At 36.8% G+C, this 27,970-nt stretch overlaps 1 protein-coding gene across 3 annotated transcripts in view; it reads left to right on the top strand.

Moving 5' to 3' along the window:
• LOC123546991 (glycerol-3-phosphate acyltransferase 1, mitochondrial-like) overlaps positions 1 to 27,970 on the top strand; it is a 183,898-nt gene that overhangs the window by 99,469 nt on the left and 56,459 nt on the right. For all 3 annotated transcript variants that reach the window (XM_045333709.2, XM_045333707.2, XM_045333708.2), the window contains 5 exons: positions 1,352 to 1,448; positions 2,616 to 2,745; positions 8,246 to 8,328; positions 16,065 to 16,178; positions 20,542 to 20,731. In XM_045333709.2, the coding sequence (XP_045189644.2) occupies positions 1,352 to 1,448; positions 2,616 to 2,745; positions 8,246 to 8,328; positions 16,065 to 16,178; positions 20,542 to 20,731 (614 nt within the window). The remainder of the gene's footprint in view (positions 1 to 1,351; positions 1,449 to 2,615; positions 2,746 to 8,245; positions 8,329 to 16,064; positions 16,179 to 20,541; positions 20,732 to 27,970) is intronic.

Below are 27,970 nucleotides of genomic sequence, written 5' to 3'. Positions count from 1 at the left end.
ATTTATAGATAGTCAAGTAATAAAAATGGTTTGAACTTGATTGAGAAGGTTGTAATATACACTCGAAACCCGTTATAACGCTACTCGATATACCGCGGTCCTCGGTATAACGCTGTATGGCCTTGGCACCCAAATTTTAGAGGGTAAAAAAAAAAAAAAAAAAAATCCATGGATGTTACTTAATTTGATCATAACCAGCGTTAAAACGTACCTGTACTTTAACACCTTTCCATGACAACTGTCACAAAAATCAATAATCGTCTGCTAGCTTACTTGTGTGCGTATCGCCTTTGTTAAAGTTTCAATACATGTAGACATGTGACAATTAGGCAATCAGTACCGTGTCAAAATTAGATTGTTTGCATAACAAGCGTGTAACATTGGTCAGTCAACTATCAAACCGTTTAAGTTTGCACCAATTAAGCAGATGACATGATCACTTGAGTGAATAAAATCGAATTTTGTAATAAACTGCAGCCGTTTCTCGTAATCATCACACTCAATTCATCGGAAATAACGAAGATTCGACGCACTGAAAGCCTTACTGAAAATGTGCTCCCTTTTTAATATCGTATATCAACGACGGTGATTTAAAAATTTTCTATCTTATTTATCGATTTCCTTCATGTAGATCTATTCAAAATTAATTTTTTTAAGACTGTCCGCGTTTTTCTGTTTTAGTTACATAAACCCCCAGTGCAATTGCAGTGCATATGTAATTCTCACGACCGCGCACTCCTCACACAGCATTATATATGTTTACTTCCGGGATACACAAATCCAATTTTCTTTTATAATCACGACAAAATGAGAAGATGACACAGCGTTATAATTCTTTTAATGTATTTTTCAGTAGCATTTAAGGTAAATAAATGTTCCGTTTATACGATTCTTATTTCTTATTAACATAAAACAGCATCCAAAATACGTTACCGGTGGGTGGGGTATTGCGTATACTGCTGATACGATCAACCCGCGTTATAAATTTAACCCCGCTAGATCCGCGGGTCTCGAACCTTGGACCCCGGCGACAGCGTTATAACGGGGTCCCAGTGTATCTTGTATTTTCACAGTGAAAAATATCAAATATATTTTTATAAGAAACTATATAATGGGTAAATTTAGTCAAAACATGAAATAAAAAGAAAATTTGTTTGTTGTACTTTAAGATTAAAATATCTTTCAGTCATGAACACCATACATTTTCACTTGTGGCGTTGCATCTTGTGTTCACTTGTGAAAGATATTTCAATCTTTCACTGAAACAAACACATAACCTCTATGTAACCATGTCCCACTATAATTATGTCCTTGTTATATATCTCTAGTATTTACATTTGATTTTTTTCAGTTTCTTAATGAGAGGCCTAGGAGGGTTTTTTATTCGTCGCAAGTTGGACAAATATTGTGGAAAGAAAGATGTTATATACAGGAGTGTTTTACATTCGGTAATGATTATATGTGTCTTCTGTAATATAATCACTTGCTCAATAAAAATTTTTAAGATGTATGTCAGTCTGCACTTGGCTTTGTTATCATGGACATCTATAGCTTTGTAGTTAAGATTATTGACTTCAAATCATTTGACATTCTCTGGTATGGATTCTTTGGATGTAGAATTTTTAGCTTGTCTGATTTTTGAAAAAAAAACTACGAGGTATTGCCGTCACTTGATCATTGGCATCGGTTAAAATTTTTGTTTAGGTCCACCTTTTTCTCAAATACTATAAGAACTACAGCTTTGAAACTTTGCACACTTGTTTATTATCATTAGATGACTGTGTAGGCCAAGAACCATAACTCTGATATGCATTTTGTCAGAATTATGGCCCTTTTTGTACTTAGAAAATTTGAGTTTCTTGGTTAAATTTTTTGTTAAGGTCCCCCTTTTCTCAAAAACTGTAAGAGCTACAGCTTTGAAACTTTGCACACATGTTTATCATCATTAGAGGCACACATGTTTATCATCATTAGAGGCACACATGTTTATCATCATTAGAGGCACACATGTTTATCATCATTAGAGGACTATGTAGGACATGAACCTCTAACTCTTTTCTTACATATTGTCCAGCATTTGCAGATGAGCGATGGCACCCGCAGGCGATGCTCTTGTTTCATATGGCAAAGCTATCCAGTTTGCTTGTAGGTCGGTGGTTCTATGCCCAACTGTTGTCAGTTGAAAGTTGTCATATGACTTTAAACTTAAATAAAGAAACATATAAATCATTACACAGAGCTCCAGATAAGGTTTTACACAATTCTTAGCATTACTCCCTTACCTCAAACAAATATTCTTAAACATAGAAAATAAATTCTTTGTTCAAAATGATTTGAAATACCCCTTAAAGCATTAGGGATGTATCAAAAATATGTTGAAAACAACTTTGACTGTTGGATGGAAGCTCAAAATACTGATGTAGCATAATGTTGTATATTCATCATTCAATTTGACAGATTTCAGATCATTAGGTTGTACTGCAGTTGGATAAATTAGTCATCTTCCAATAGGGGAGTTTGTATTGCATGGCAATACTTCATCCGCTTGTTTTGATGCAGAATAGTTCTTTGTTTAAGTGGATTTTTGCCTTATTTATCATCTGTTTTAATTACAGTATATGGAACAGTTGCTAAGTGAAGGGGAAAACATGGAGTTTTTCTTAGAGGGCGGACGCAGTCGTACAGGAAAGGCCTTACAACCAAAAGGTGGACTGCTCTCAGTTGTAATAGATTCACTCACTAATGGTATGTTAATTTGTTTACTAACTGTTTTATTTGTACAATTTTATGCCCCCCCCCCCCCCATGAGTGGTGGGGGCATATAGATTTGGTCTTGTCCGTGCATCCGTCCGTCCGAAGTTCGTGCCTAGCTCGAAAAGTATTTGATATAAATTGATGAAACCTTGCATGAGTCTTTATCATGATATGAACTTGCGCACCTCCTATTTTTCGTCTGGCTCCGCCCCCTATTTTCAGAGTTAAGGCCCCTAAAATAGTCAAAAATGCACATTTTTACCTTGTGACACGCCTAGCTCAAAAAGTATTTGATATAGATTCATATAACTTGCATGAGTCTTAACCATGATATGAACTTGCGCACCTCCTATTTTTCATCTGGCTCGGCCCCCTATTTTCAGAGTTACGGCCCCCTGAAATAGTCAAAAATGCACATTTTCACCTTGTGACACGCCTAGCTCAAAAAGTATTTAATATAGATTCATGAAACCTTGCATGAGTCTTAATCATGATATGAACTTGTGCACCTCCAATTTTTCTTTGGGTCGGGTCTCTATTTTTAGAGTTATGGCCCCTGAAATAGTCAAAAATGTACATTTTCACCTTGTGACGCACCTAACTCAAAAAGTATATAATATAAATGGTTGAAAACTTGCATAAGTCTTTACCATGATATAAACTTGCACACCTCTAATTTTTTGGCTGGCTCCACCCCCTATTTTTAAAGTTATGGCCCCTGAAATAGTAAAAAAATGCACTTTTTCACCTAATTATGTGCCTGGCTCAAAAAGTATTAGATGTAAATTCAGGAAACCTTGCTGGAGTCTTTATCATGGTGTGACCTTGCACACTTGGCATTCTTCTTGGAATCTTATCTCTTATTACAGAGTTATGGCCCTTGAAATAGCCAAAATAGTGGATTTTTTGTTTGTGATGCTCATAGCTCAAAAAGTATAGGGCCTAGAATAATGAATCCTTTTCATAAAATGTTTGTTGAGGCTATACCCCATTAAGACTGCAAACATTTGAATTATTGCCCCTTATTTGTTACAAATGTACCAGTGGTGGACACACCCTGTGTCCTACAGACACATTCTAGTTAAGATAAGATAAATTCTTTTAAGCAAAGTTGATGATCCCTCCCAGCATGTGCCTGACACAAGGCCATATCATCAGTTTTTAGCTCACCTGAGCACAAAGTGCTCAAGGTGAGCTTTTGTGAGGTCACAATTTTGGTCCAGTCTTAATGAAACTTGGTCAGAATGTTACCCTCAATAAAGTCTTGGACAAATTCAATATTGGGTCATCTGGGATCAAAAACTAGGTCACCAGGTCAAATCAAAGGAACTCTAGAGGCCACATTTATGAAATATCTCTATGAAACTTGGTCAGAATGGTAATCTTGATGATCTTTAGGTCTAGTTCAAATTTGGGTTATGTGGGGTCAAAAACTAGGTCACCAGGTCAGATCAAAGGAAAGGCTTGTTAACACTGTAGAGGCCACATTTATGACTATATCTTCATGAAACTTGGTCAGAATGTTAATCTTGATGATCTGTAGGTCAAGTTCAAATCTGGGTCAGGTATGTTAAAAAACTAGGTCACCAGGTCAAATCAAAGGAAAAGCTAGTTAACACTCTAGAGGCCACATTTATAACCATATCTTAATGAAACCTGGTCAGAATGATAATCTTGATGATCTTTAGGGTCATGTGGGGTCAAAAACTAGGTCACCGGTCAAATCAAAGGAAAAGCTAGTTAACACTCTAGAGGCCACATTTATGACTGTATCCTCATGAAACTTGGTCACAATGTTAATCTTGATGATCTGTATGTCAAATACAAATCTGGGTCAGGTGGGATTAAAAACTAGGTCACCAGGTCAAATCAAAGGAAAAGCTTGTTAACACTCTAGAGGCCACATTTATGACTGTATCTTCATGAAACTTTGTCAGAATGTTAAACTTGATGGTCTTTAGGTCAAGTTGGAATCTGGGTCATATGGAATGTGACCTACTTTCTTGTTTTTTAAGATACAGCCTTGAAATTTGGGTGACATGTACAGTTTTGCAGACTGATCTTAAAACTGAATTTTAGTGACCATGAATGTGACCTACTGACCTACTTTCCTGTTTTTTAAGATACAGTCTTGAAATTTGGATGACATGTACAGTTTTGCATACCGATCTTAAAACTGACTTTCAGTGACCATAAATGTGACCTACTGACCTACTTTCTTAATATTATAGCATCAGTTTGACATTTGAAACATGCAGCTCAAATTACTCAGGTGAGCGATCCAGGGTCATCATGACCCTCTTGTTTATGATACACATGTTTAATCACTTGAAATTAGCTCTTCAACTAATTAATACAGACAATTGAATTAATCTTTAAATAATAATTGTTTTATTATATTTTGTTTTTAGTTGAAGATGGCATAATTTGCTTATTAGTCCCCTACTGGTTGAAAATCATTTTCGGGGACTATAGAAATGCACTTTTCCATCCGTCATTCCGTCCGTCTTTCCGTCTGTCCGAGCTCACATTTGCATACTTAGGTGGCTATAGGAACAATAGGTAACTGTACTTTTTCTTTGATGTCATTCATTCCGTAAGGCTTTTATGTGGTTATTTTTCTCTTACGTGGCTAAAAGAACAATAGAGAGAACAAAAGAGTAGTCACATAAGTATCCATATGTAGGAACGTCCGCAATTTCGTGTCTGGTCCATAACTCTGTCATTCATGAAAGGATTTTAATATTACTTGGCAGAAATGTTCCCCATGATGAGACAACGTGTCATGCGCAAGACACGGACCCCCGGCTCAAAGGTCAAGGTCACAATTGGTGGTCAAAGGTCAACAGGGCTTTTTTCCTGTCTGGTCCATAACTCTGCCATCCATGAAGGGATTTTAATATTACTTGGCACAAACATACCTCATAATAAGACGATGTGTCATGCACAACTGTCAGACCCCTAGCTCAAAGGTCAAGGTCACACTTGGCAGTCAAATGTTTACATGGCATGAACAGGGTCTGTTTTGTGTCCGGTCCATAATTCTGTCATTCATTAAGGGATTTTAATATTACTTGGCACAAATATTCCCCATGATGAGATGACATGTCATTCACAAAACCTGGATCCCTAGCTCAAAGGTCAAGGTCACAGTTGGAGGTCAAAGGTCAACAAGGTTTTTTTCCTGTCCGGTCAATAACTCTGTCATCCATCAAGGGATTACAATATTACTTGACATAAATGTTCCCCATGATGAGATGATGTGTCGTGTGCAACACCCAGAACCCTAGCTTTAATGTCATGGTCACACTTGGAGAATAAAGGTCAGTTGGAATTTTTTCTTGTCTGGTCTATAACTTTGTCATGCAAAACAGGATTTAAATATCAATTGACACAAATATTCCCCTGGATGAGACAATGTGTCATGGGCAAATCCTGGGCCCATAGCTGAAAGGTCAAGGTCACACTTGGAAGTCAAAGGCAAAAAGGGCTTTTTTCCTGTCCAGTCTGTAACTAAACAATCCTTAAAGGGATTTTAATATTACTTGGCACAAATGTTCACCACTATGAGACGGAGTGTCATGCACAAGAACCAGGTCCCTAGGTCTAAGGTCAAGGTCACACTTAGGGGTCATAGGTCAGATAAAAGAATGACTTTGCCCGGAGCATTTCTTCTTCATGTGTGGAGGGATTTTGATGTTACTTGGCACAAATGTTCACCACCATAAGAGGTTTTCTTGCGCAAAAACCAGGTCCCTAGGTCTAAGGTCAATGTCACAGAGGTCAAAGGTCAAATTCAAGAATTACTTTATCTGGAGCATTTCTTCTTCATGCATGGAGGGATTTTGATGTAACTTGGCACAAATGTTCACCATCATGAGGCACCCATGTTTTTAGAATTACTTCACTTTGTTATTACTATAAATAGCTTATATTGTATTTTTTTATTACTGGCTGTAGGGAAAAATCAAGACCACTCTTCTGTGGTACAACATGCATGTTATGTTATATCCAATTTTTAGGTGTATTTTGACTTATCTCTACCTGGTTAGGAGTTATGTGTGGACTTATGTTATATAGAAGTTTTTTTTGTTTTTTTAGCTCGTCCGTCAGTCGTCCGTCCGTCCGTCCGTCGTCGTCAACAATTTGACTGTTAACACTCTAGAGGTCACGATTTTGGCCCAATCTTAATGAATCTTGGTCAGAATGTTACCCTCAATTAAATCTTGGATGAGTTCGATATTGGGTCATCTGGGGTCAAAAACTAGGTCACCAGGTCAAATCAAAGGAAAAGCTTGTTAACACTCTAGAGGTCACAATTTTGGCCCAATCTTAATGAAACTTGGTCAGAGTGTTACCCTTAATAAAGTCTTGGACGAGTTCGATATTGGGTCATCTGAGGTAAAAAACTAGGTCACCAGGTCAAATCAAAGGAAAAGCTTGTTAACACTCTAGAGGTCACAATTTTGGCCCAATTTTAATGAAACTTGGTCAGACTGTTACCCTCAATAAAATCTTAGTTGAGTTCGATATTGGGTCATCTGGGATCAAAAACTAGGTCACCAGGTCAAATCAAAGGAAAGGCTTGTTAACACGGTAGAGGCCACATTTATGACTATCTTCATGAAACCTGGTCAGAATGTTAAACTTGATGATCTCAAGGTCCAATTTGAATCTGGGTCATGTAGGATCAAAAACTAGGTCACCAGGTCAAATCAAAGGAAAAGCTAGTTAACACTGTAGAGGCCACATGTATGACCTTATCTTAATGAAACTAAGTCAGAATGTTAATCTAGATGATCTATAGTTCATGTTCAAATCTAGGTCAGGTGGGGTAAAAATCTAGGTCACTAGGTCAAATCAAAGGAAAAGCTTATTAACACTAGAGGCCACATTTATGACTGTATCTTCATGAAACTTGGTCAGAATGTTAAACTTGATGATCTTTAGGTCAAATGCGAATCTTGGTCATGCTTGATCAAAATCTAGGTCACCGGGTCAAATCAAAGGAAAAGCTTGTTAACAGTCTAGAGGCCATATTTATGACTGTATCTTCATGAAACTTAGTCAGAATGTTAATCTTGATGATCTTCAGGTCAAGTTCGAATCTGGGTCATGTGGGTTAAAAAACTAGGTCACCAGGTCAAATCAAAGGAAAAGCTAGTTAACACTTCAGAGGCCACATTTATGACCATATCTTAATGAAACTTGGTCAGAATGTTAATCTTGATGATCTTTAGGTCAATAGTCAGGTTAGGGATACAGGGCCTTCATGGCCCTCTTGTTTTTTGTTTTTTTTAGGATTAACTTCCATTTGTTGTTACTATAAATAACAATAGAGAAAATTAGGTGCCTTCCAGTGGGGACTTTGTATTGCATGGCAATACTACATTCACTTGTTTACAGTGTTTCTTGCCATATTTTCCCACTCATTTAGTAAGATTCTTTCAAGAGGTGTTGAATATTTCAATGTTCTGTTTGATAACTGCAGGTATAACTGAGGACCTTTATATTGTTCCAGTCAGTATCAGTTATGAGAAACTGTTAGATGGTAACTTCAACAATGAACAGATGGTGAGTGACCTGTATATTGTTCCAGTCAGTATCAGTTATGAGAAACTGTTACATGGTAACTTCCACAGTGAACAGACGGTGAGTGACCTGTATATTGTTCCAGTCTGTATCAGTTGTGAGAAACTGTTACATGGTAACTTCCACAGTGAACAGACGGTGAGTGACCTGTATATTGTTCCAGTCTGTATCAGTTGTGAGAAACTGTTAGATGGTAACTTCAACAGTGAACAGACGGTGAGTGACCTGTATATTGTTCCAGTCAGTATCAGTTATGAGAAACTGTTAGATGGTAACTTCAACAATGAACAGATGGTGAGTGACCTGTATATTGTTCCAGTCTGTATCAGTTGTGAGAAACTGTTACATAGTAACTTCAACAATGAACAGATGGTGAGTGACCTGTATATTGTTCCAGTCTGTATCAGTTGTGAGAAACTGTTACATAGTAACTTCAACAATGAACAGATGGTGAGTGACCTTTATTGTTCCAGTCAGTATCAGTTATGAGAAACTGTTACATAGTAACTTCAACAATGAACAGATGGTGAGTGACCTGTATATTGTTCCAGTTTGTATCAGTTGTGAGAAACTGTTACATAGTAACTTCAGCAATGAACAGATGGTGAGTGACCTGTATATTGTTCCAGTTTGTATCAGTTGTGAGAAACTGTTACATAGTAACTTCAGCAATGAACAGATGGTGAGTGACCTGTATATTGTTCCAGTTTGTATCAGTTGTGAGAAACTGTTACATAGTAACTTCAACAATGAACAGATGGTAAGTGACCTGTATCTTGTTCCAGTTTGTATCAGTTGTGAGAAACTGTTACATAGTAACTTCAACAATGAACAGATGGTAAGTGACCTGTATCTTGTTCCAGTTTGTATCAGTTGTGAGAAACTGTTACATAGTAACTTCAACAGTGAACAGATGGTGAGTGACCTGTATGTTGTTCCAGTCTGTATCAGTTGTGAGAAACTGTTTGATGGTAACTTCAACAATGAACAGATGGTAAGTGACGTGTATATTGTTCCAGTTTGTATCAGTTGTGAGAAACTGTTACTTGGTAACTTCAACAGTGAACAGATGGTTATGTCCACCTGAGTTTTTAGCCAAAGTCTCACATGTTAAAATGTGGGGCAGTGTCTATCACTTTATTTTGAATATTTCCAACTGACAGCCTTTTGTAATGTGACACAACTTCCAGTTTAAATTCACACGTATAGCTCCTACAGTTTTGTTTTGGAGTTTCCATTTTTAGCTCACGTGAGCACAAAGTGCTGAAGGTGAGGTATTGTGATCGCGCTGTGTCCGCGTCTGTGGATGTTGTTTGGTTGGTCCTCTACCAAAGTTGTTCAAAGGATTCTGCTTGGTTGCTTAAAGGGGCCGCCAGAGCTAAAAGTAGAAAAATCTTCAAACAACATCTCCTAAACCGACGGTCCGATTTTGAAATAATTTCACACAAATGGTCCTTATGTCACCCTCTACCAAGATTGTTCAAATTATACTGATTCATCAAAAAACATGGCTGCCAGGGGGCATGGTCACTTTTCCCTATATGTATATAGTGGAAACTTCAAAAAATCTTTTTGTGTGAAACTGCTGGCTCGATTTTAGAATAATTTCACACAAATGGTCCTTGTGTGACCCTCTACCAAGATTGTTCAAATTATACCGATTCGTCAAAAAACATGGCCGCCGGAGGGCGTGGTCAAATTTCCCTATATGTATATAGTGGAAACTTTAAAAATCTTCTTGTGTGGAAGTGCTAGTCCGATTTTAAAATAATTTTGCAAAAATGGTTCTTGTGTGACCTTCTACAAATAATATTCAAATTTTTCTGATTCATCAAAAAACATGGCCGCCAGAGGGAGTGGTCACTTTTCATCAACATTTTTTTTAAACAGTATCTCCTCCAAAACCACTGAATGGATTTTGATGAAACTTTACACAAATGTTCTCCGGATAGCCCTCTTTCAAAATTGTTCAAATGGTTCCAGTTCATTGAACGTAAGGGTCTTTTTGGTTAAAAATAGGTTTTTAACTATCAGACTTCAAAAATCTTTGTCTCTAGAGCTTTGATATTTGGCATGTGATATAAGAATTTGACTCTCTACCATACTTGTCCAAATTATTATACCCTAAGGTAAAAAAAATGGCCATGCCCCTGTAATTGACATATACTTACTATAGGCTTTTATATAAGTATAGGATAGACAATGAGTGACCGTGTCACGAGTTTGTCTATCCGACTTAGACCACGTGATATAAAATACAGTAATCACACAAACTGTCCCGTGCAATATCCACAAAATATAACTTTAGACCTATTGTGATGCTATCAAGTAAATGCTATAATTTGAATGACCATTAAACACTGATCACTCAAGATAATCCCATGCTTTATATTAGTCCCTAGCTCATATAAGACATTAAATGTTGCAAATCTAGGTTAGGTTCACAATTCGTACAAAATGGAAAAAATAGATTTGAATGAACTTTGTGATTCGGAAAATATTTCTGTTACTCAACTTGATTTCTTGCCAATTCAGGATTTATTTAAGTTTGACATCCCAGAAAATAAACGTTTTGAGTCAGTTTCTGTGGTCAGTGATGAACAATTAAAAAAACGAAAGGAAGATAGAATTCCTAGAAATACTAGAAAACAAAACTGGTGGGCGATGACCTGCTATGAAGACTGGGCCAAGTGGAGAAACACGAGGGCAGAAACTTTGGTTGGAGACAATGGTTTAGTTCCAGTTGAACTTTCAACACAATCTCTCATGGCAGTGGATTATTGGATGTCCAGATTCATTATTGAATGCAGGAGAAAAGATGGAAAACCATATCCTCCAAGTACTTTGTATAACATATCAGCATCCTTTCAAAGAGAGTTACGAGAAGTTTACGGAAGAACGAACGTAAACAATTTGGACAAAAAAGATGCACATTTCTCAGAATTCAGGAAGCAGCTAGACAGTAGGATGAAAGAACTCACGAATGAAGGTATTTGATATAGATTTTGTATATTTTAATATAAAAAGCAATAAATCTCTTCTCAAACATTCTTTTTTTTCAAGCTTGGCACATCTTTATGTTAAGTTAAAACTCTTATCCTATCCCGAATAAGAAGGAGATAACTCTGAAGGTCATTTGGACACATTCAACAATATCTGGAGTGTCTTTTATTGTTTGTATATACAGAATTGTAGAAAAAAATATTTGTATTTTTTTTCCTCTCTCCACTATTTTTGCTCGAACTATACCCAATCGGGAGACATGTTATTAACAAAACCCCCATAATTAATCGAAATCATTATATAATTTTAAGCTATGATGCACATAAGATGAACATTTGAGCCGCACCATGAGAAAACCAACATAGTGCGTTTGCGACCAGCATGGATCCAGACCAGCCTGCGTATCCGCGCAATCTGGTCAGGACCCATGCTGTTCGCTAACGGTTTCTCTAATTGCAATAGGCTTTGAAAGTGAACATCATGGATCCTGACCAGACTCTGCCTTGATCCATGCTGGTCGCAAATGCACTATGTTGGTTTTCTCATGGTGCAGCTCATTTAATCTGCAAAGTAATTATTTCTTAGAATTTTTCTCTTCAATAATTTTATGAGAAAGAAATGCATTTTTGGGGACTGAAACGCCGGGTTTGCTCCACAATTCAACCGCCCTTGTAAGTACGCTAAAATAACTCAATTACAAAGTTATAAGTATTTACTTAAACATTGTCACAAATACAAAAAAGTGCAGACTCGAGTTTTTGTTACAGGTGTTGGCATTCACAAGGACCGTGCCGATCCTGTGTCGGAGGATGATGAGATACAGCTTTGGGAGAAGGGAGTCATTGGTCACAGCAATGCACAGGCTTTAAGTTACGGTGTTTTCTTTTACAACTGCAAAGTTTTTGGTTTTCGGGGTGGCGATGAACACAGGAATCTTGATGTTAACCAGTATAGTATTACTATGGAGTCTGGACGCAAGGTTTATACTTTTTGGGTAGGAATTCAAAAAATGTGCAAGGCGGCTTAAATCAAAGAAAAGTTGAACCTAAAAAGATCAAGCAATTTGAAAGTCCTGAAAATCCCAGATGTGTGGTAAAATTATTTTGAAAAGTACCTTCAGAGTATCCCACCAACAGGCCCATTGTACAGAAAACCGTTGCCAAATAATGTTGGCGGGGCCTTAAATTTTTCTAAACAAAACATTGGAATAAATACACTTGGAAAATATATGAAATCCATGTTTTCTGATGCACTGATTGACTGTTCAGGCAGAAACATAAGAAATCACTCCGGAAAAGTAACCCTTTGCACGCGTATGTACGAACAAAACTATGACGAACAAGCTATCATGGACAGAAGCGGGCATCGTAGTACAGCTGTGAGAAGTTACAAACGTCCATCTGAAACCATGCTGCAACGTGTTAGCGATTCTCTTCAACCGCCAACTGTACATCCTCAGTCCGACAAGAAATTGAATACGGAGACAGTTTTACCTTCAAATGAAGAATTTTTTCCACAAAGTTCTATTGGAATATTAGTGCCAGAAACAATCACGACAGTTGTAATAAATAAATGTGGCAGAAAAATTTCCATTAATTTGTAACTTCAATGAAATAAACATATACCTTAAGTGAAATACTTTTTGCAGGGACATAAGTCATCAGTTCAAAGGATTTTGTATTACAATAGAATATAAAGACATAATGCTTTCCTCTCATAAAACTGGTATATTTATATGTAATAGATTACTAGCATTCGTTTTCTGTTGTTTTATTTTAATTTTATTTCATTCTTTGTAAATTATCTTGAGGCGTTTATGCAATACGTTTTTACACTGGGTCACATTAAGCTATTTATTTTCTGGCCTCACGATTAATTATATTATGATATGTTCTCACTCGGCTTGATAAATTTATACCCATTTAAAGGATTATTAGACAACGATATACTGTGTCTATTCGATTTATACAATCAAAATACTGGCCAGCGATTGGTGGGAAATGGTAGTGCATGGTCTAAGAAACATTGAAAATCTTCTTCTCTGAATCAACAATAGCTAGAGCCTTGATATTTTGCTTGTGATATCAGATTTGTAATTTCTGTTGTAATTATTCAAATTATTGCCCTAGGTTCAAAAATGTGTGTGACATGTATATAATGTAGGCTAACATAGAAGAAACATAACTCTGTACTTTTACAGACACACTTGAAGCCTTGTACACAGGTGAGCGCTTTAGGGTCAATTGTTTAAATCAGCAGACAGTCACCTTGTAAAACACCAGTGTACATGTACTTATAAGAAAGCCTATAAAACGCTCTGTACACCTGGTTAAATTGATAACACAATGCGGGGTTTATCAGGTATTGTGTAAGTTATTCATACCCCTTGGGCGATTAAAGCGTAGGTTTTGTTTATTAGGCCAGACAAAACTTTTTATTGGGTAATTATCTGTTAGCATCATAAGAAATTGTAACAAATTGTAACAAAACAGGTATGTCAGAAGTATAAGTATTTACCGACGTCAATGTTTTTGCTAAAAAGCAAAAAATATGACATCCGTATCTGCAGTATTTTGGTACTCGTAAATACGCTGGTTTTTAAACCGTTACCGGATATATGTAGTCAAAAGTTCGCCGGACTCAAAAATAAGCCGGTCTTGATAATAAGCCACCAAATCCTTACGAAAATTTTTAATAAGCCATGGCTTATTTTCAGGATTTCAGGGTATGCATATTACCTTTTTTGCTGCAGTCAGATGAATTTTCACTGACTTATTGCCCTTTAAGTATTAAAATAGTATACTATAGTACCATTTGCTAGAATTCATCAAAACTTCATAGAAAGCTTCACTCCTAAGAGGAAATGCGCACATTTTCTTCTTATTCAGGTCTGATGATTTTTCACTGAGTTATTGTCCTTTGATTATTCAACATTAGTATACTATAGTACCATTTCTTGTCTGGAGTATTTCTTAGCAACCACTGGCTGGTAATCAGTGAAGATTTATAGGATGCTTCACTCTCAAGAGGAGGAGCACATATTTTCTTCATGTTCCGGTTGATTGATTTTCAATGAGATATTGCCCTTTGATTATTGAACATTAGTAAACTATATGTGCCCAGTCAGTTATTTCCACTTTTGTTCTTTTAATATGCAGTAATCATATTTCAGGGAGCATCCATTGTTAGCTCACCTGTGCCAAAGGCTCATGGTGAGCTTTTGTGACTGCTCAATGTCCGTCGTGCGACGTGCGTCGTCCGTCCGTCCATCAACATTTTCTAAAAAAAATCTTCTTCTTGAAAACCACAGGGCAGAATTACACTAAACTTCACAGGAATGATCCTTATATGGTCCCCTTTCGAAATTGTTAAAAGAATTGAATTCCATGCAGAATTCTGGTTACCATGGCAACCAAAAGGAAAAACTTTAAAAATCTTCTTTTCCAAAACCGCAAGGCTTAGAGCCTTGATATTTTGCTTGTGACATCATCTAATGGTCCTTTATGAAATTGTTCAAATTGTGCCCCTAGGGTGAAAAGAGGCCCTGCCCCAGGGGTCACAAGTTTTACATAGACTTACATAGGAAAAAACTTTAAAAATCTTCTTGTCTAAAACCACAAGACCTAGGCCTTTGATATTTGGTATGTAGTATTGCCTTGTGGTCCTCTACCAAAATTATTCAAATTATAACCCTGGGATGAAAAGAGGCCCCGCCCCAGTAGGATCTCAAGTTTTACATAGACTTATATAGGAAAAACTTTAAAAATCTTCTTGTCTAAAACCACAAGACCTAGGCCTTTGATATTTGGTATGTAGCATTGCCTTGTGGTCCTCTACCAAAATTATTCAAATTATAACCCTGGAGTGAAAAGAGGCCCTACCCCGGGGGGTCCCAATTTTATATATACTTGTATAGGAAAAAACTTTAAAAATCTTATTGTCTGAAATTGCAAGGCCTAGGCTTTTGATATTTGGTATGTAGCATTCCCTTGTGGTCCTCTACCAAAGTTGTTCAAATTATAACCCTGGGGTGAAAAGAGGCCCTGCCACGGGGCGATCTCAAGTTTTACATACATATAGAAAAATTAAAAATCTTCTTGTCTGAAACTGCAAGGCCTAGGCTTTTCATATTTGATATGTTGCATTGCCTTGTGGTCCTCTACCAAAATTGTTCAAATTGTCCCCTGGGGTGAAAAGAGGCCCAGCCCTGGGGTTCACTTGTTATATGAGTTATATAGGAATAAATACTTCAAATATTATCAGATTGTATTTCCTAGACTGCTTAATTATAATTACCTGATGACCCCAAGTTATTGGACCCACTTGACTGTGACCTTGACCTACTGACCTACTTTCTTGTTTTTTTATACAGCCTTGAAATTTGGATGACATGTTCAGGTTTGCACACTTATCTTAAATCTGACTTTCAGTGACCATGAATGTGAACTACTGACCTACTTTCTAATATTTTAGCATCAGTTTGCCATTTGAAACATGTGGCTTTATTATTCGGGTGAGCAATTCAGGGTCATCATGACCCTCTTGTTTTTACTGATATTTTCTTGTTTTATGATGGAGTGGGGGTTGCACTATCCTTACTCACCCCAACCTTGTCTCTAATGAGCAGATGAGGTTATGTTTAAGGTATGTATTGCAGTTTTCTTTCACTTTCTTATATGATATTCATAAAACATTTTACTGTTTGATCATTACAGGGAGTTGCCAAGAAAAAAGAATCCTTTTTTGGTGCTATTAGAGGGATTTGGTCAGTGGTGAGAAATCACTATGGCAATGTAAGAGTTGATTTTGCACAACCCTTTTCCATGAAGGTAACTTGTATTTTTATGAAGCAGTCCGCTTTTTGTTTAATTTGTTGCCAGTTTTAAGTAGACCTGTTTATTCAATAACAGGCTAAACTTGAAAATACTATTTCAATTTTCATTAAAGTTACTGGCTAGGAACCAGTTTCCAGACAGAATTCGATGTTTCTTATCCATCAGTTTCTTAAATACACTGATGATAAAACTTACCTTACAAAAACTCCAGCTCTTGCTACATCTGAAAATTATTAATTACACAGTGAGTAAAATCTGTATTTATGGGAGGCTTAAATTAGGTCATAAAAATTGTTACTTGTTCAACTAATCAAAAGCTGCTATTCAGTAACAACATTTCACCATATATTTGTTGAAATACTAACATTTAAAACTGAATTAGTTGTTGTTATCTTAATCATGTGTACTTCTAAGGCATTTGCCTATTTTTAGCTCACCTGAGCCAAAGGCTCATGGTGAGCTTTTGTGTCCGTCGTGCGTCGTGTGTCCGTCAACATTTTCTAAAAAAATCTTCTTCTTGAAAACCACTGGGCAGAATTACACCAAACTTCACAGGAATGATCCTTGGGTGGTCCCCTTTCAAAATTGTTCAAAGAATTTCATTCCATGCAGAACTCTGGTTGCCATGGCAACTGAAAGGAAAAACTTTAAAAATCTTCTTTTGGAAAACTGCAAGGCATAGAGCCTTGATATTTGGCATGTGACATCATCTAATGGTCCTCTGTGAAGATTGTTCAAATTGTAACCCTAGGATGAAAAGAGGCCCCGCGCCGGGTGTCCCAAGTTTTACATAGACTTATATAGGAAAAACCTTCAAAAATCTTCTTGTCTGAAACTACAAACCTAGGCCTTTGATATTTTGTATGTAGCATTGCCATGTGGTCCTCTATGAAGATTGTTCAAATTGTGCCCCTGGGGTGAAAAGAGGCCCCACCCTGGGGGTCCCAAGTTTTACATAGACTTATATAGGAGAAAAGTTTAAAAATCTTCTTGTCTGAAACTGCAAGGCCTAGGCTTTTGATATTTGGTGTGTTGCATTGCCTTGTGGTCCTCTACCAAAATTGTTCAAATTATTACCCTTGGGTGAAAAGAGGCCCTGCCCAGGGAGTCCCAAGTTTAACATAGATTTATATAGGGAAAAAAATAAAAATCTTCTTGTCTGAATGTTCAAGGCCTAGGCCTTTGATATTTGGTATGTAGCATTGCCTAGTGGACCTCTAACAGGATTGTTCAAATTATATCCCTGGGGTGAAAAGAAGCCCCGCCCTGGGGGTCACTTGTTATATGAGTTATATAGGACAAAATACTTGAAAAACTATCAGATCATATTTCCTAGACTGTTTAATTATATCTACCTGATGTACCCAAGTGATTTCGGGTCACCTTACTGTGACCTTGACCTACTGACCTGATTTCTTGCTTTTTAAGATACAGCCTTGAAATTTGGATGACATAAACAGTTTTGCACACCGATCTTAAAACTGACTTTCATTGACCATGAATGTAACCTACTGACCTACTTTCTAATATTTTAGCATCATTTAGCCATTTGAAACATGTGGCTCATATTACTCAGGTGAGCGATTTAGGGTCATCATGTCCCTCTTGTTTGAACATGTAAGACAAAAATTCCAGAAAATATGACATTTACCAGCAGTCATGACTGATATGAGCATGGTCATAATTGTCATCTTTCCTGTTTTTTGTGGACAATTACTTTTTTTGCTTTCTATTTTTAACTCACCTGAGCACGAAGTGTGTCGTGTGTCCATCCATCATCAACAATTGTGTTTAAACAACATCTCCTCCAAAACCACTGAATGGATTTTGATGAAACATGGCCTGGGTGTTCCTTGGGTGGTCCTCTACCAAATATGTTCAAACGGTTCCGCTTGGTTGCACATAGGGGCTGCCAGAGCTAAAAATAGAAAAATCTTGAAACAACCAATTGTCCGATTTTGAAATAATTTCACACAAATGGTCCTTCTGGCACCTTCTACCAAGATTGTTCAAATTATACTGATTCATCAAAAAACATGGCCGCTAGGGGACGTGGTCACTTTTCCCTATATGTATATAGTGGACATTTAAAAAATCTTCTTGTGTGAAACTGCTGGCCTGATTTTAAAATAATTTCACACAAATGGTCTTTATGTGACCCTCTACCAAGATTATTCAAATTATTCTGAGTCTTCACTTTTCCATATATGTTTATAGTAGAAACTTAGAAAATCTTCTTGTATAAAACTGTTAGCTCGATTTTAAAATAATTTCACACAAATTGTCCTTGTTTGACCTCCAACAAATCTTGTTCAAATGTTTCTGATTCCATACATGTGATCTCCCGCGCGGGAGGGTCAAAATCCCGATTCTTTCACCTTGCCTTGAACCGTCTCCCGACCAAAACCATAATTCTCCCGTTTTTCTCCCGGGTTGATAATCACAGAGGACTGCCAGACGTGTTTACACGGAGTGTATATCAAAATCCCCTTGATCAAAATCCCCTCCACTGAAAAATGACTGGGTGTTACAAAATCCCCTTCATCACAGAGGGGATTATGATACCCCCTGCAAAAGTATGAAGGGGATTTTGTAACACCCTGTCATTTTTCAGTCTAGGGGATTTTGATCAAGGGGATTTTGATTGTCTCCCGTTTACACGGTATATCAAAGCGTCACCGACTGTTGTGTATTATACATGTTTGACACACATGTAGCTGGAGGAAAGAGTTGTTTTCCACAGGTGATGTTTGATAACATGATTAATTGTTTGGTTTTGATAAGGGATTAGACAAGCAGGGCTTTTATCCACCTGTCTCGCGGAGCTGAATATCGGCCCATTCTCAATGCCAATTAGGCTCCATTTTTTACCAATTTGAAGCTAAAATCACCCAGTCATAAGTAATAATTCCCAGCTGAAATGAATTTTTCATTATTCAAACAACGTTTTCTTCCGTAATAAAATCACATAAATTGGAAAAACAAACCCATTACTATTTTTAGAACATGAATGTTGTCTGTGCATCGATAAAAATAAAATGCATGATTCTGCCAGAAAATCTTATGTTTTGTATGTAAAAACCTCCCAAAACACATTTATACATCAACATTTATTGAATAAAGTACCAAAACCTTGTTGACAGATAGTTTTTATACCATTAAAATCAAATGTAATATATTTTCGCGACCAGATTTTTTCACCCGAACACACACACTCTACTTTTTGGACAGTATAGTTGTAACTGTGGTGAAAACCTGCTAGGTAAGTGGAGTATAAACGAAAGTTTATTCTACTTTTGCAAGGACTATTAAAAATCAGCCACCCAGAAAGGAAATCTTGAAAAATAAATTCTCTAAATTTCATTATAGGGGGATACCTTGAATTTGTAATTCATTTGAATGTCTACCAGTAAAACTTAAAAATTAATGTACTACTTGTTAAAAGTTGTTAAAATACAATATATTTGAATTTGATCCTTTTAGGTTTTTGAGGTTAAAAGTAGATGGAAAATAACATAAAATTTTGGATTTTGTCTCTTAAGTTTTGCATTCGCGCATTTCATTTATGTCGATAAAAAACCTCCAGTTTTGAGACCCCCAACTCCAGCTGAAAAATAGCAGACCTGCAGTTTTGGGATTCTGAACACATCACATGTATGCTGATTTGTCAAAAAACATGGCCGCCAGAGGGTGTGGTCTCTTTTCATTAACAGTTTCTTTAAACACCATCTCCTTCAACCACTGAATGTAGGTTGAAGGAAAACTTTACACAAATGATCTCTAGGTAGCCCTCTTTCAAAGTTGTTCAAATGGTTCTTTTTGGTTAAAAATAGGTTTTCAGCTATCACACTTTAAAAGTCTTTTTCTCTAGAGCTTTGATATTTGGCATGTGATATAAGGGTTTGACTCTGTACAATAATTGACCAAATTATTGCCCTAAGGTCAAAAGTGGCCACGCCTCTGTGTGTGACATGTACTTGCTATAGGCTTACAATAAGAAACTTTGAAAATCTTCTTCTCTGAATCAATAATAGCTGGAGCCTTGATATTTGGAGTATGATATCAGAGTTGTACTGTCTACCATTATTGTTCAAATTATTGCCCTAGGTTAAAAAATGTATGTGACATGTATATAATATAGGCTATCACAGAAGAAACCTAACTCTGTACTTGTACCTTTACGTTATACAAACACACTTGAAGCCTTGTACACAGGTGAGCGCTTTAGGGTCAATGATCCTCTTGTTGTCAAAGACTTACCCCTAATTAAACCTTGAATAGATAATCCAGTTTTGATTAGTTCAAGAGATAAACATGTTTAAACATTGATGAGTATTCACAATTTCTTATTCTCCAGGAATTATTGCAAGCATGCCAGTTACAGAGTCCTACAGTGAGTCCAGACTCATCAACTGGAGATTTCAGCAGCCCTGGTTCCCCACCTTCTATAGTACGTATTAGCAGTCTGACATCCCTGTATGGTACTGATGTCGTAATAGAGGACCAGAGACAGCTTGTCAACCGAATAGGCCTTCATGTTTTACACAGTCAGTATTTCTTTATATAATGTTGACATAGGTTTTAATAACAGTTCTCAACAGGATTTCAGTTATGTAACAATTTAACATGTAGTCTTTTAGTTTGACTATTTGAAATTTAAGGAGAGCTATCCTACTCGACCCAGTGTCTGCGTCCACTCCTTGGTTAAAGTTTTGATTCACTTTCACTTTATCTCTGTTCTTACTTGATGGACTTGCTTCAAACTTAAAATAGTTATTCCTCATCATCACCCACATCATATTACACAAGGGCCATAACTCCTGCACCAATATTTCATGAATAATTCTCCCTTTTTACTTGGATTTTCAGGTTAAAGTTTTGGTGCATTTTCACTCTACCTCTTTTATTACTATATGGATTTGATTTAAACTTAAAATAGTTGTTTCACATTGTCATTTACATCATATGACACAAGGTTTATAACTCTTGACACCAATTTTTCATGAGATATGCTCCCTTGTTACAAAAAGGCCCTAACACTTAAAAAGATAATTGCATGCTTATTAGGCACAGTGCAGTGGATGTTGTCATAGTTGGTTGGTCCATAATCAGCCAAGATGCTTGATAGCTGCTGAGTGTAAAATCATATCCATGGGTGTAAGATCTGACAAACAGTGTTCTTCAAATGTGGGGAATAAGATTCTTCCCAGCTGTTGTTTTAACCCTTTCCCACATCGATACGTTTATCACCGTATCTATCGATTACCAAACAGAAACGTATTGACCCGTGTCTATCGGTTCCCCAATAGAAACGTATTATACCAATTAACGGCCATTTGAACAGAATCGTTTTATCCCGTGTCTCATAATCAATCGCTTTATTTTCGTTCTTTTCTTAAAGAAACAAATTCCGGATGTTTACTAACTCAAAATATGGGATTTCGTCATCATTATTTATGTACAAGATCATGTGGTTACTATTTAAATTTATCGAGTACTTTGCAAAGAAAGACACCGGGGTTTTTTCCTACATGTGCACGACGCTACGTCATGGAAAATTACTGAGAAAACTGCTTGCAACTGGCCGGTTCGCGGGCTTTCCTCGTTCTAAAAATAACAACCATTTAACATCAAAGTATTTTTAAATGTGTTAGGTCATGAAGGTCACACGTGATACATGCAGATTTCCCCTAAACAACAATTTGTGTATAGGATGGCTTGGAATTTATGGCCTTACATAACGGGAACTGTTAATCAAAACAGAAGGACCACGGCTTTCAAATATTTTATGACACCCCAAGAGTTAATTGCAGCGGAAATCACCCGTGATGTACCGACGTTTGATCATCAAAATATTACGTAATATTATCCTAAAAATATTTTAATTTTTAGCACAAGAATACTGTAGTCGGTTACGACACTCGATCTCGGCGATCTTTTTGCACTTTCAGAAATTTTGCGATCCGTTATTTTTGTAGTTTTATTCAGTTTGATGGTTGTTTTTTTGTATAAATACTTACTGATTCCGATTCGGAAGATAAGTCTGTTAACTATAAATCAAACTTTGAAACATCAAAATGAAATTGTATATGAATTTCAATGTGAAAGTAATCCAAAACAGAATTTTATGCCTAAAAATATATATTCCCGTACTTTAACACTTTATATCTTCGAAACTCGAAGAGAAACTACAATAAATTTTGTATCATCAGAAAGAGAATTTAAATTGCTATAAACTTTATATTGACAAAAATAATGTCAAACTTACAGAAAATATTAAAATAATGACATTTTTAACATAAGTGTGTGTAATCACAAAATAATGCCAACACCTCTGTTCAGATGGGAGAGGGATAACGACAACAGGCCACGCATGGTATTGTTATGCGCATGTGCAAATATCGTGTTAAAATAGCCATCTAAATATAGCCATCCCAAATAAAAGTCTATTTTTAGATAACTAGCCTATTTTCTGTTTTCAATTAACATCATGGAATGGGATGAGGAATTCTCTATGAAGAATGAATCTTTATTACGATTCATTTGTGTCTGTTGAGGCAGCAAAAAATGCCATTGACGACTTTGAATATTTTACTTCTTCCTCGTTTTCGGAAACAAGATCGACAAGACACTTCGGACAGTTTTGTATAGAAGGGAAAGAAATTATTGTTAGAGTTCAACACTAATTTCAGACCCGAAGCCGCACAAGTCATGAAGTATGTTTATAAGTCGTTTTTACGGCAATAGTGCGTAGTCTTACTCTATGTAAACATTCACGACTGTTATCAAAACTAGAAAGAAACAGTAACTTAAGTGCAGACAAGTATGGTTTGAGGCTGCGTTATTTGGAACATGGCTTTCCCTGTTGGATATTCTTCCTTGTTTGTATCAGTATTATAGATAACCATGCCCTAACTGTTGTCATGGTTCGATAGCTACGGCTGACCCATGGTATCTGTGAGTACTATGGATAACATGCTCCGCATATTTTTGTACTTCAAAAGCATCATGTAGCTGGAACATGGTATATATGAGTATTTTAGATAGCTATGCTCCGACTGTTGTCCTGGTTAGATAACAACAGCTGGGGCATGGTATATATCATTACTATGTTCACCATGCTCCAACCATTGTTGTGTTTCTGTTACCTCAGCGGAGCAGGGCAAATACCAATACTATAGTATATCCATGCTCCAACTGTACTGATGGTTCAGTAACAACAGCTTGAGGACGGTAATTATAAGTGCTATAGATAACCATGCCCAAACTGTTACCATGGTTCGATAACAACAGGCAGAGCATAGTATTTATCAGTATAATAGTTAACCTTAACCAAACTGTAGTAATGGTTCGGTAGCAACAGATTGAGCACTGTATATATGAGTACTATAGATAACCATGCCATAACTGTTGTCATTGTTTGGTGACAACAGCTGGAGCGTTATTTATATCAGTACTATAGTTAACCATGACCTAACAGTTGTAATGCTCCAGTAGCAAACTGTGGTGATGGTTCGGTAGCAACAGACTGAGCACGGTATATATGAGTACTATAGATAAACATGCCCTAACTGTTGTCATTGTTTGGTGACAACAGCTGGAGCATTATATATATCAGTACTATAGTTAAAGGTCCAATACTAAGGAAAGTGAACATTTTAATTTCTTTTAAAAAGCACAGAAACTATTTCATTTTATTGGAAAATGAAAGTTGGTATGTAGAAATTCGAAATAAATCGCAGTATATGTACAATTATTTTTCTATGAAGTATGAAGAACGTTAAAAAGACCTTGGGGGTCATTCTGTCGATTCATTGAAATTTCAACATAATACACATACATTTCTTTGAGTTCCAAAGACCTTCTTTAAATTTTGACCTGTCAATCTTCATTATTTAGTGTCTTGCAGAAGTCTATGCACTGGCGAAAAAAAAATCACTTTCCCTTAGTAATGGACCTTTAACCATGACCTAACAGTTGTAATGCTCCAGTAGCAAACTGTAGTGATGGTTCGGTAGCAACAGATTGAGCACGGTATATATGACTACTATAGGTAACCATGCCCCAACTGTTAACCATGTTTTAGCCAGTGTCGTGGTTCGGTAGCATCAGCGGGAGAGCGGTATATTTGGGTACTATAGTTAACAATGACCTAACAGTTGTAATGCTCCAGTAGCAACAGCTGGAACATGGTAACATATGTCCCAAATGTTGCTATCGTTCGATAGCAAAATCAGAAGCCCAGCTTATTTAACATTAACTGTAGCATGGTATGTATCATTAGTATAGTTATTCACGTTAATTACAGCTGGAGCATAGTATATCTGAGTATCTTAGATAACCATACATTGACTCTTGCCGTGGTTAGGTTACAACAGCTAGAGTTTGCACATAACAGTACATGTACTATAGTTAATACTGTGCCAATTGTTGCTTTTGCGACTGGAGCATGGTTTATATATTATATATCCATGTTCTGACTGTTGCCCCGTAAACCCAGCTGGAGAATGGTAATTACCAAAAGAATTTATACCCATTTCCAAACTGTACTAATGATTCGATAACAAAAGCTGAAACATGGTATATATCAATATTATAGTTTCCAATGCCTCAGGTGGTGCATAATATATATGACTATTTTGGATAACTATGCCATGACAGTTGAGTTGGTTGAATCCGTCTGAAATATATTTCCATTACAGCTTATTTTTGTTGTGGGACTACTATGCAAATGCGTAGCTCTGGGGTTGTGTTTTGATGCTCTGTGCTTCTGAGAAATCTACCCTTACCTATTATCTTTTGGTTCCGACATCTGGATCATGGTATTTATTAGTGCTATAATCATCCATGCTCAAACTGTAGTTATGGTTCAGTAGCAACAACTGTAACATGATATATGGGTACTATAGATAACCATGTTCGACTTGTTGTCGCGATTCGGTTAAGTACAGTTGGAGCATGGTACATGTATATATCAGTACTAGATTAAACCATGATACAACAGTTGTATATAATGCACTAGAAGCAACAGACGAAACATGGTATACATGAATAATATAATTAACCATGTACCGACTCCTGTCGTGGTTTGATAACAACAGCTAGAGTTTGCATATATCCGTTCATGCACTGTAGTTAACAATGTCCCAACTGTTGATATTATTCGATAACAAAAGCTGAAGCCTAGTTAACTCTAGCAGTAGCATGGTATATATCAGTACTATAGTTATTCATGTGTCACAGGGTGAGAAAAATGTGCAGCCCCAGCTGTAGTGATGGTTTGATAGCGACAGTGGAAGCACGATAAGTATGAGTACTATCGATAACCATGCCCCAACTGTTGTCATGGTTAAGTATCAACAGAAAGAGCACGGTATATATCAGTATTACAGATAACCATGTCCTGGCGGTTGTTGTGGTCCAGTGATAACAGCTTGATCACGGTAAATATGAGTATTGTAGAAAACAAGATAGCCATGCCCCAGTTGTTGTCAAGGTTTGGTATTAACAAGAAGAGGTATATACCAGTATTACAGATAACCATGTTCTGGATGTTGTTACGGTTGAGTAAAAACAGTGGGAGCATGGTAAATATGAGTACTATAGATAACCATGACCCAACTGTTGTCATGGTTTAGTAACAACAGGAAGAGCATGGTATATATTAGCATTACAGATGACCATGTTCTGGCTGTTATTGTGATTAAATAACAACAGTGGGAGCATGGTAAATATGAGTACTTTAGATAACCATGCCCCAACAGTTATAATGGTTCAGTAACAACAGGAAGAGCATGGTATATATCAGTATTACAGATGGCCATGTTCTGGCAGCTGTTGTGGTTCGATATCAACTGCTGGATCACGGGAAATATGAGTACCATGGATAACCATGCCCTAACTGTTGTTATGGTTTGGTGACAGCAGGACGAGCATGGTACATATCAGTATTATAGATGAACATGTTCTGACTGTTGTTGTGGTTCAGTAACAACAGTGGGAGCATGGTAAATATGAGTACTATAGATAACCATGCCCCAATTGTTGTCATGGTTTGGTAACAAAAGGAAGAGCACGGTATATATCAGTATGACAGATAACCATGTTCTGTCTGTTTTTGTGGTTCAGTAACACTAGTGGGAGCATGGTAAATATGAGTACTATAGATAACCATGCCCTAACTGTTATCATGGTTTGGTAACAACAGCAAGATCATGGTTTTTATCAGTATTACAGATGAATATGTTCTGGCTGTTGTTGTCTTTCGATATATATACGAGTACTGTAGATAACCATGCCTTAACTGTTGTCGTGGTTTGGTGTCAACAGGAAGAGCATGGTATATATCAGTATTATAGATAACCATGTTCTGGCTGTTTTTGCGGTTCAGTAACAACAGTGGGAGCATGGTAAATATGAGTACTATAGATAACCATGCCCTAACTGTTATCATGGTTTGGTAACAACAGGAAGAGCATGGTATATATCAGTATTACAAATAACCATGTTCTGTCTGTTTTTGTGGTTCAGTAACAATAGTGGGAGCATGGTAAATATGAGTACTATAGATAACCATGCCCTAACTGTTATCAAGGTTTGGTAACAACAGGAAGAGCATGGTATATATCAGGATTACAAATAACCATGTTCTGTCTGTTTTTGTGGTTCAGTAACAATAGTGGGAGCATGGTTAATATGAGTACTATAGATAACCATGGTAACAACAGGAAGATCATGGTTTATATCAGTATTACAGATGGATATGTTCTGGCTGTTGTTGTCTTTCGATATATATGAGTACTATAGATAACCATGCCCTAACTGTTGTCGTGGTTTGGTGTCAACAGGAAGAGCATGGTATCTATCAGTATTACAGATAACCATGTTCTGGCTGTTTTTGTGGTTCAGTAACATCAGTGGGAGCATGGTAAATATGAGTACTATAGATAACCATGCCCTAACTGTTATCATGGTTTGGTAACAACAGGAAGAGCATGGTATATATCAGTACTACAGATAACCATGCCCCAACTGTTGTCATGGTTTGGTAACAACAGGAAGAGCACGGTATATATCAGTATTACAGATAACCATGTTCTGTCTGTTTTTGTGGTTCAGTAACAATAGTGGGAGCATGGTAAATATGAGTACTATAGATAACCATGCCCTAACTGTTATCATGGTTTGGTAACAACAGGAAGAGCATGGTATATATCAGTACTACAGATAACCATGCCCCAACTGTTGTCATGGTTTGGTAACAACAGGAAGAGCACGGTATATATCAGTATTACAGATAACCATGTTCTGTCTGTTTTTGTGGTTCAGTAACAATAGTGGGAGCATGGTAAATATGAGTACTATAGATAACCATGCCCTAACTGTTATCAAGGTTTGGTAACAACAGGAAGAGCATGGTATATATCAGGATTACAAATAACCATGTTCTGTCTGTTTTTGTGGTTCAGTAACAATAGTGGGAGCATGGTTAATATGAGTACTATAGATAACCATGGTAACAACAGGAAGATCATGGTTTATATCAGTATTACAGATGGATATGTTCTGGCTGTTGTTGTCTTTCGATATATATGAGTACTATAGATAACCATGCCCTAACTGGTGTCGTGGTTTGGTGTCAACAGGAAGAGCACGGTATCTATCAGTATTACAGATAACCATGTTCTGGCTGTTTTTGTGGTTCAGTAACATCAGTGGGAGCATGGTAAATATGAGTACTATAGATAACCATGCCCTAACTGTTATCATGGTTTGGTAACAACAGG

This window comes from Mercenaria mercenaria, chromosome 9 (assembly GCF_021730395.1).
Source record: "Mercenaria mercenaria strain notata chromosome 9, MADL_Memer_1, whole genome shotgun sequence".
Classification (NCBI taxonomy): domain Eukaryota; kingdom Metazoa; phylum Mollusca; class Bivalvia; order Venerida; family Veneridae; genus Mercenaria; species Mercenaria mercenaria.
This window is presented reverse-complemented; position numbering and strand designations above follow the sequence as displayed.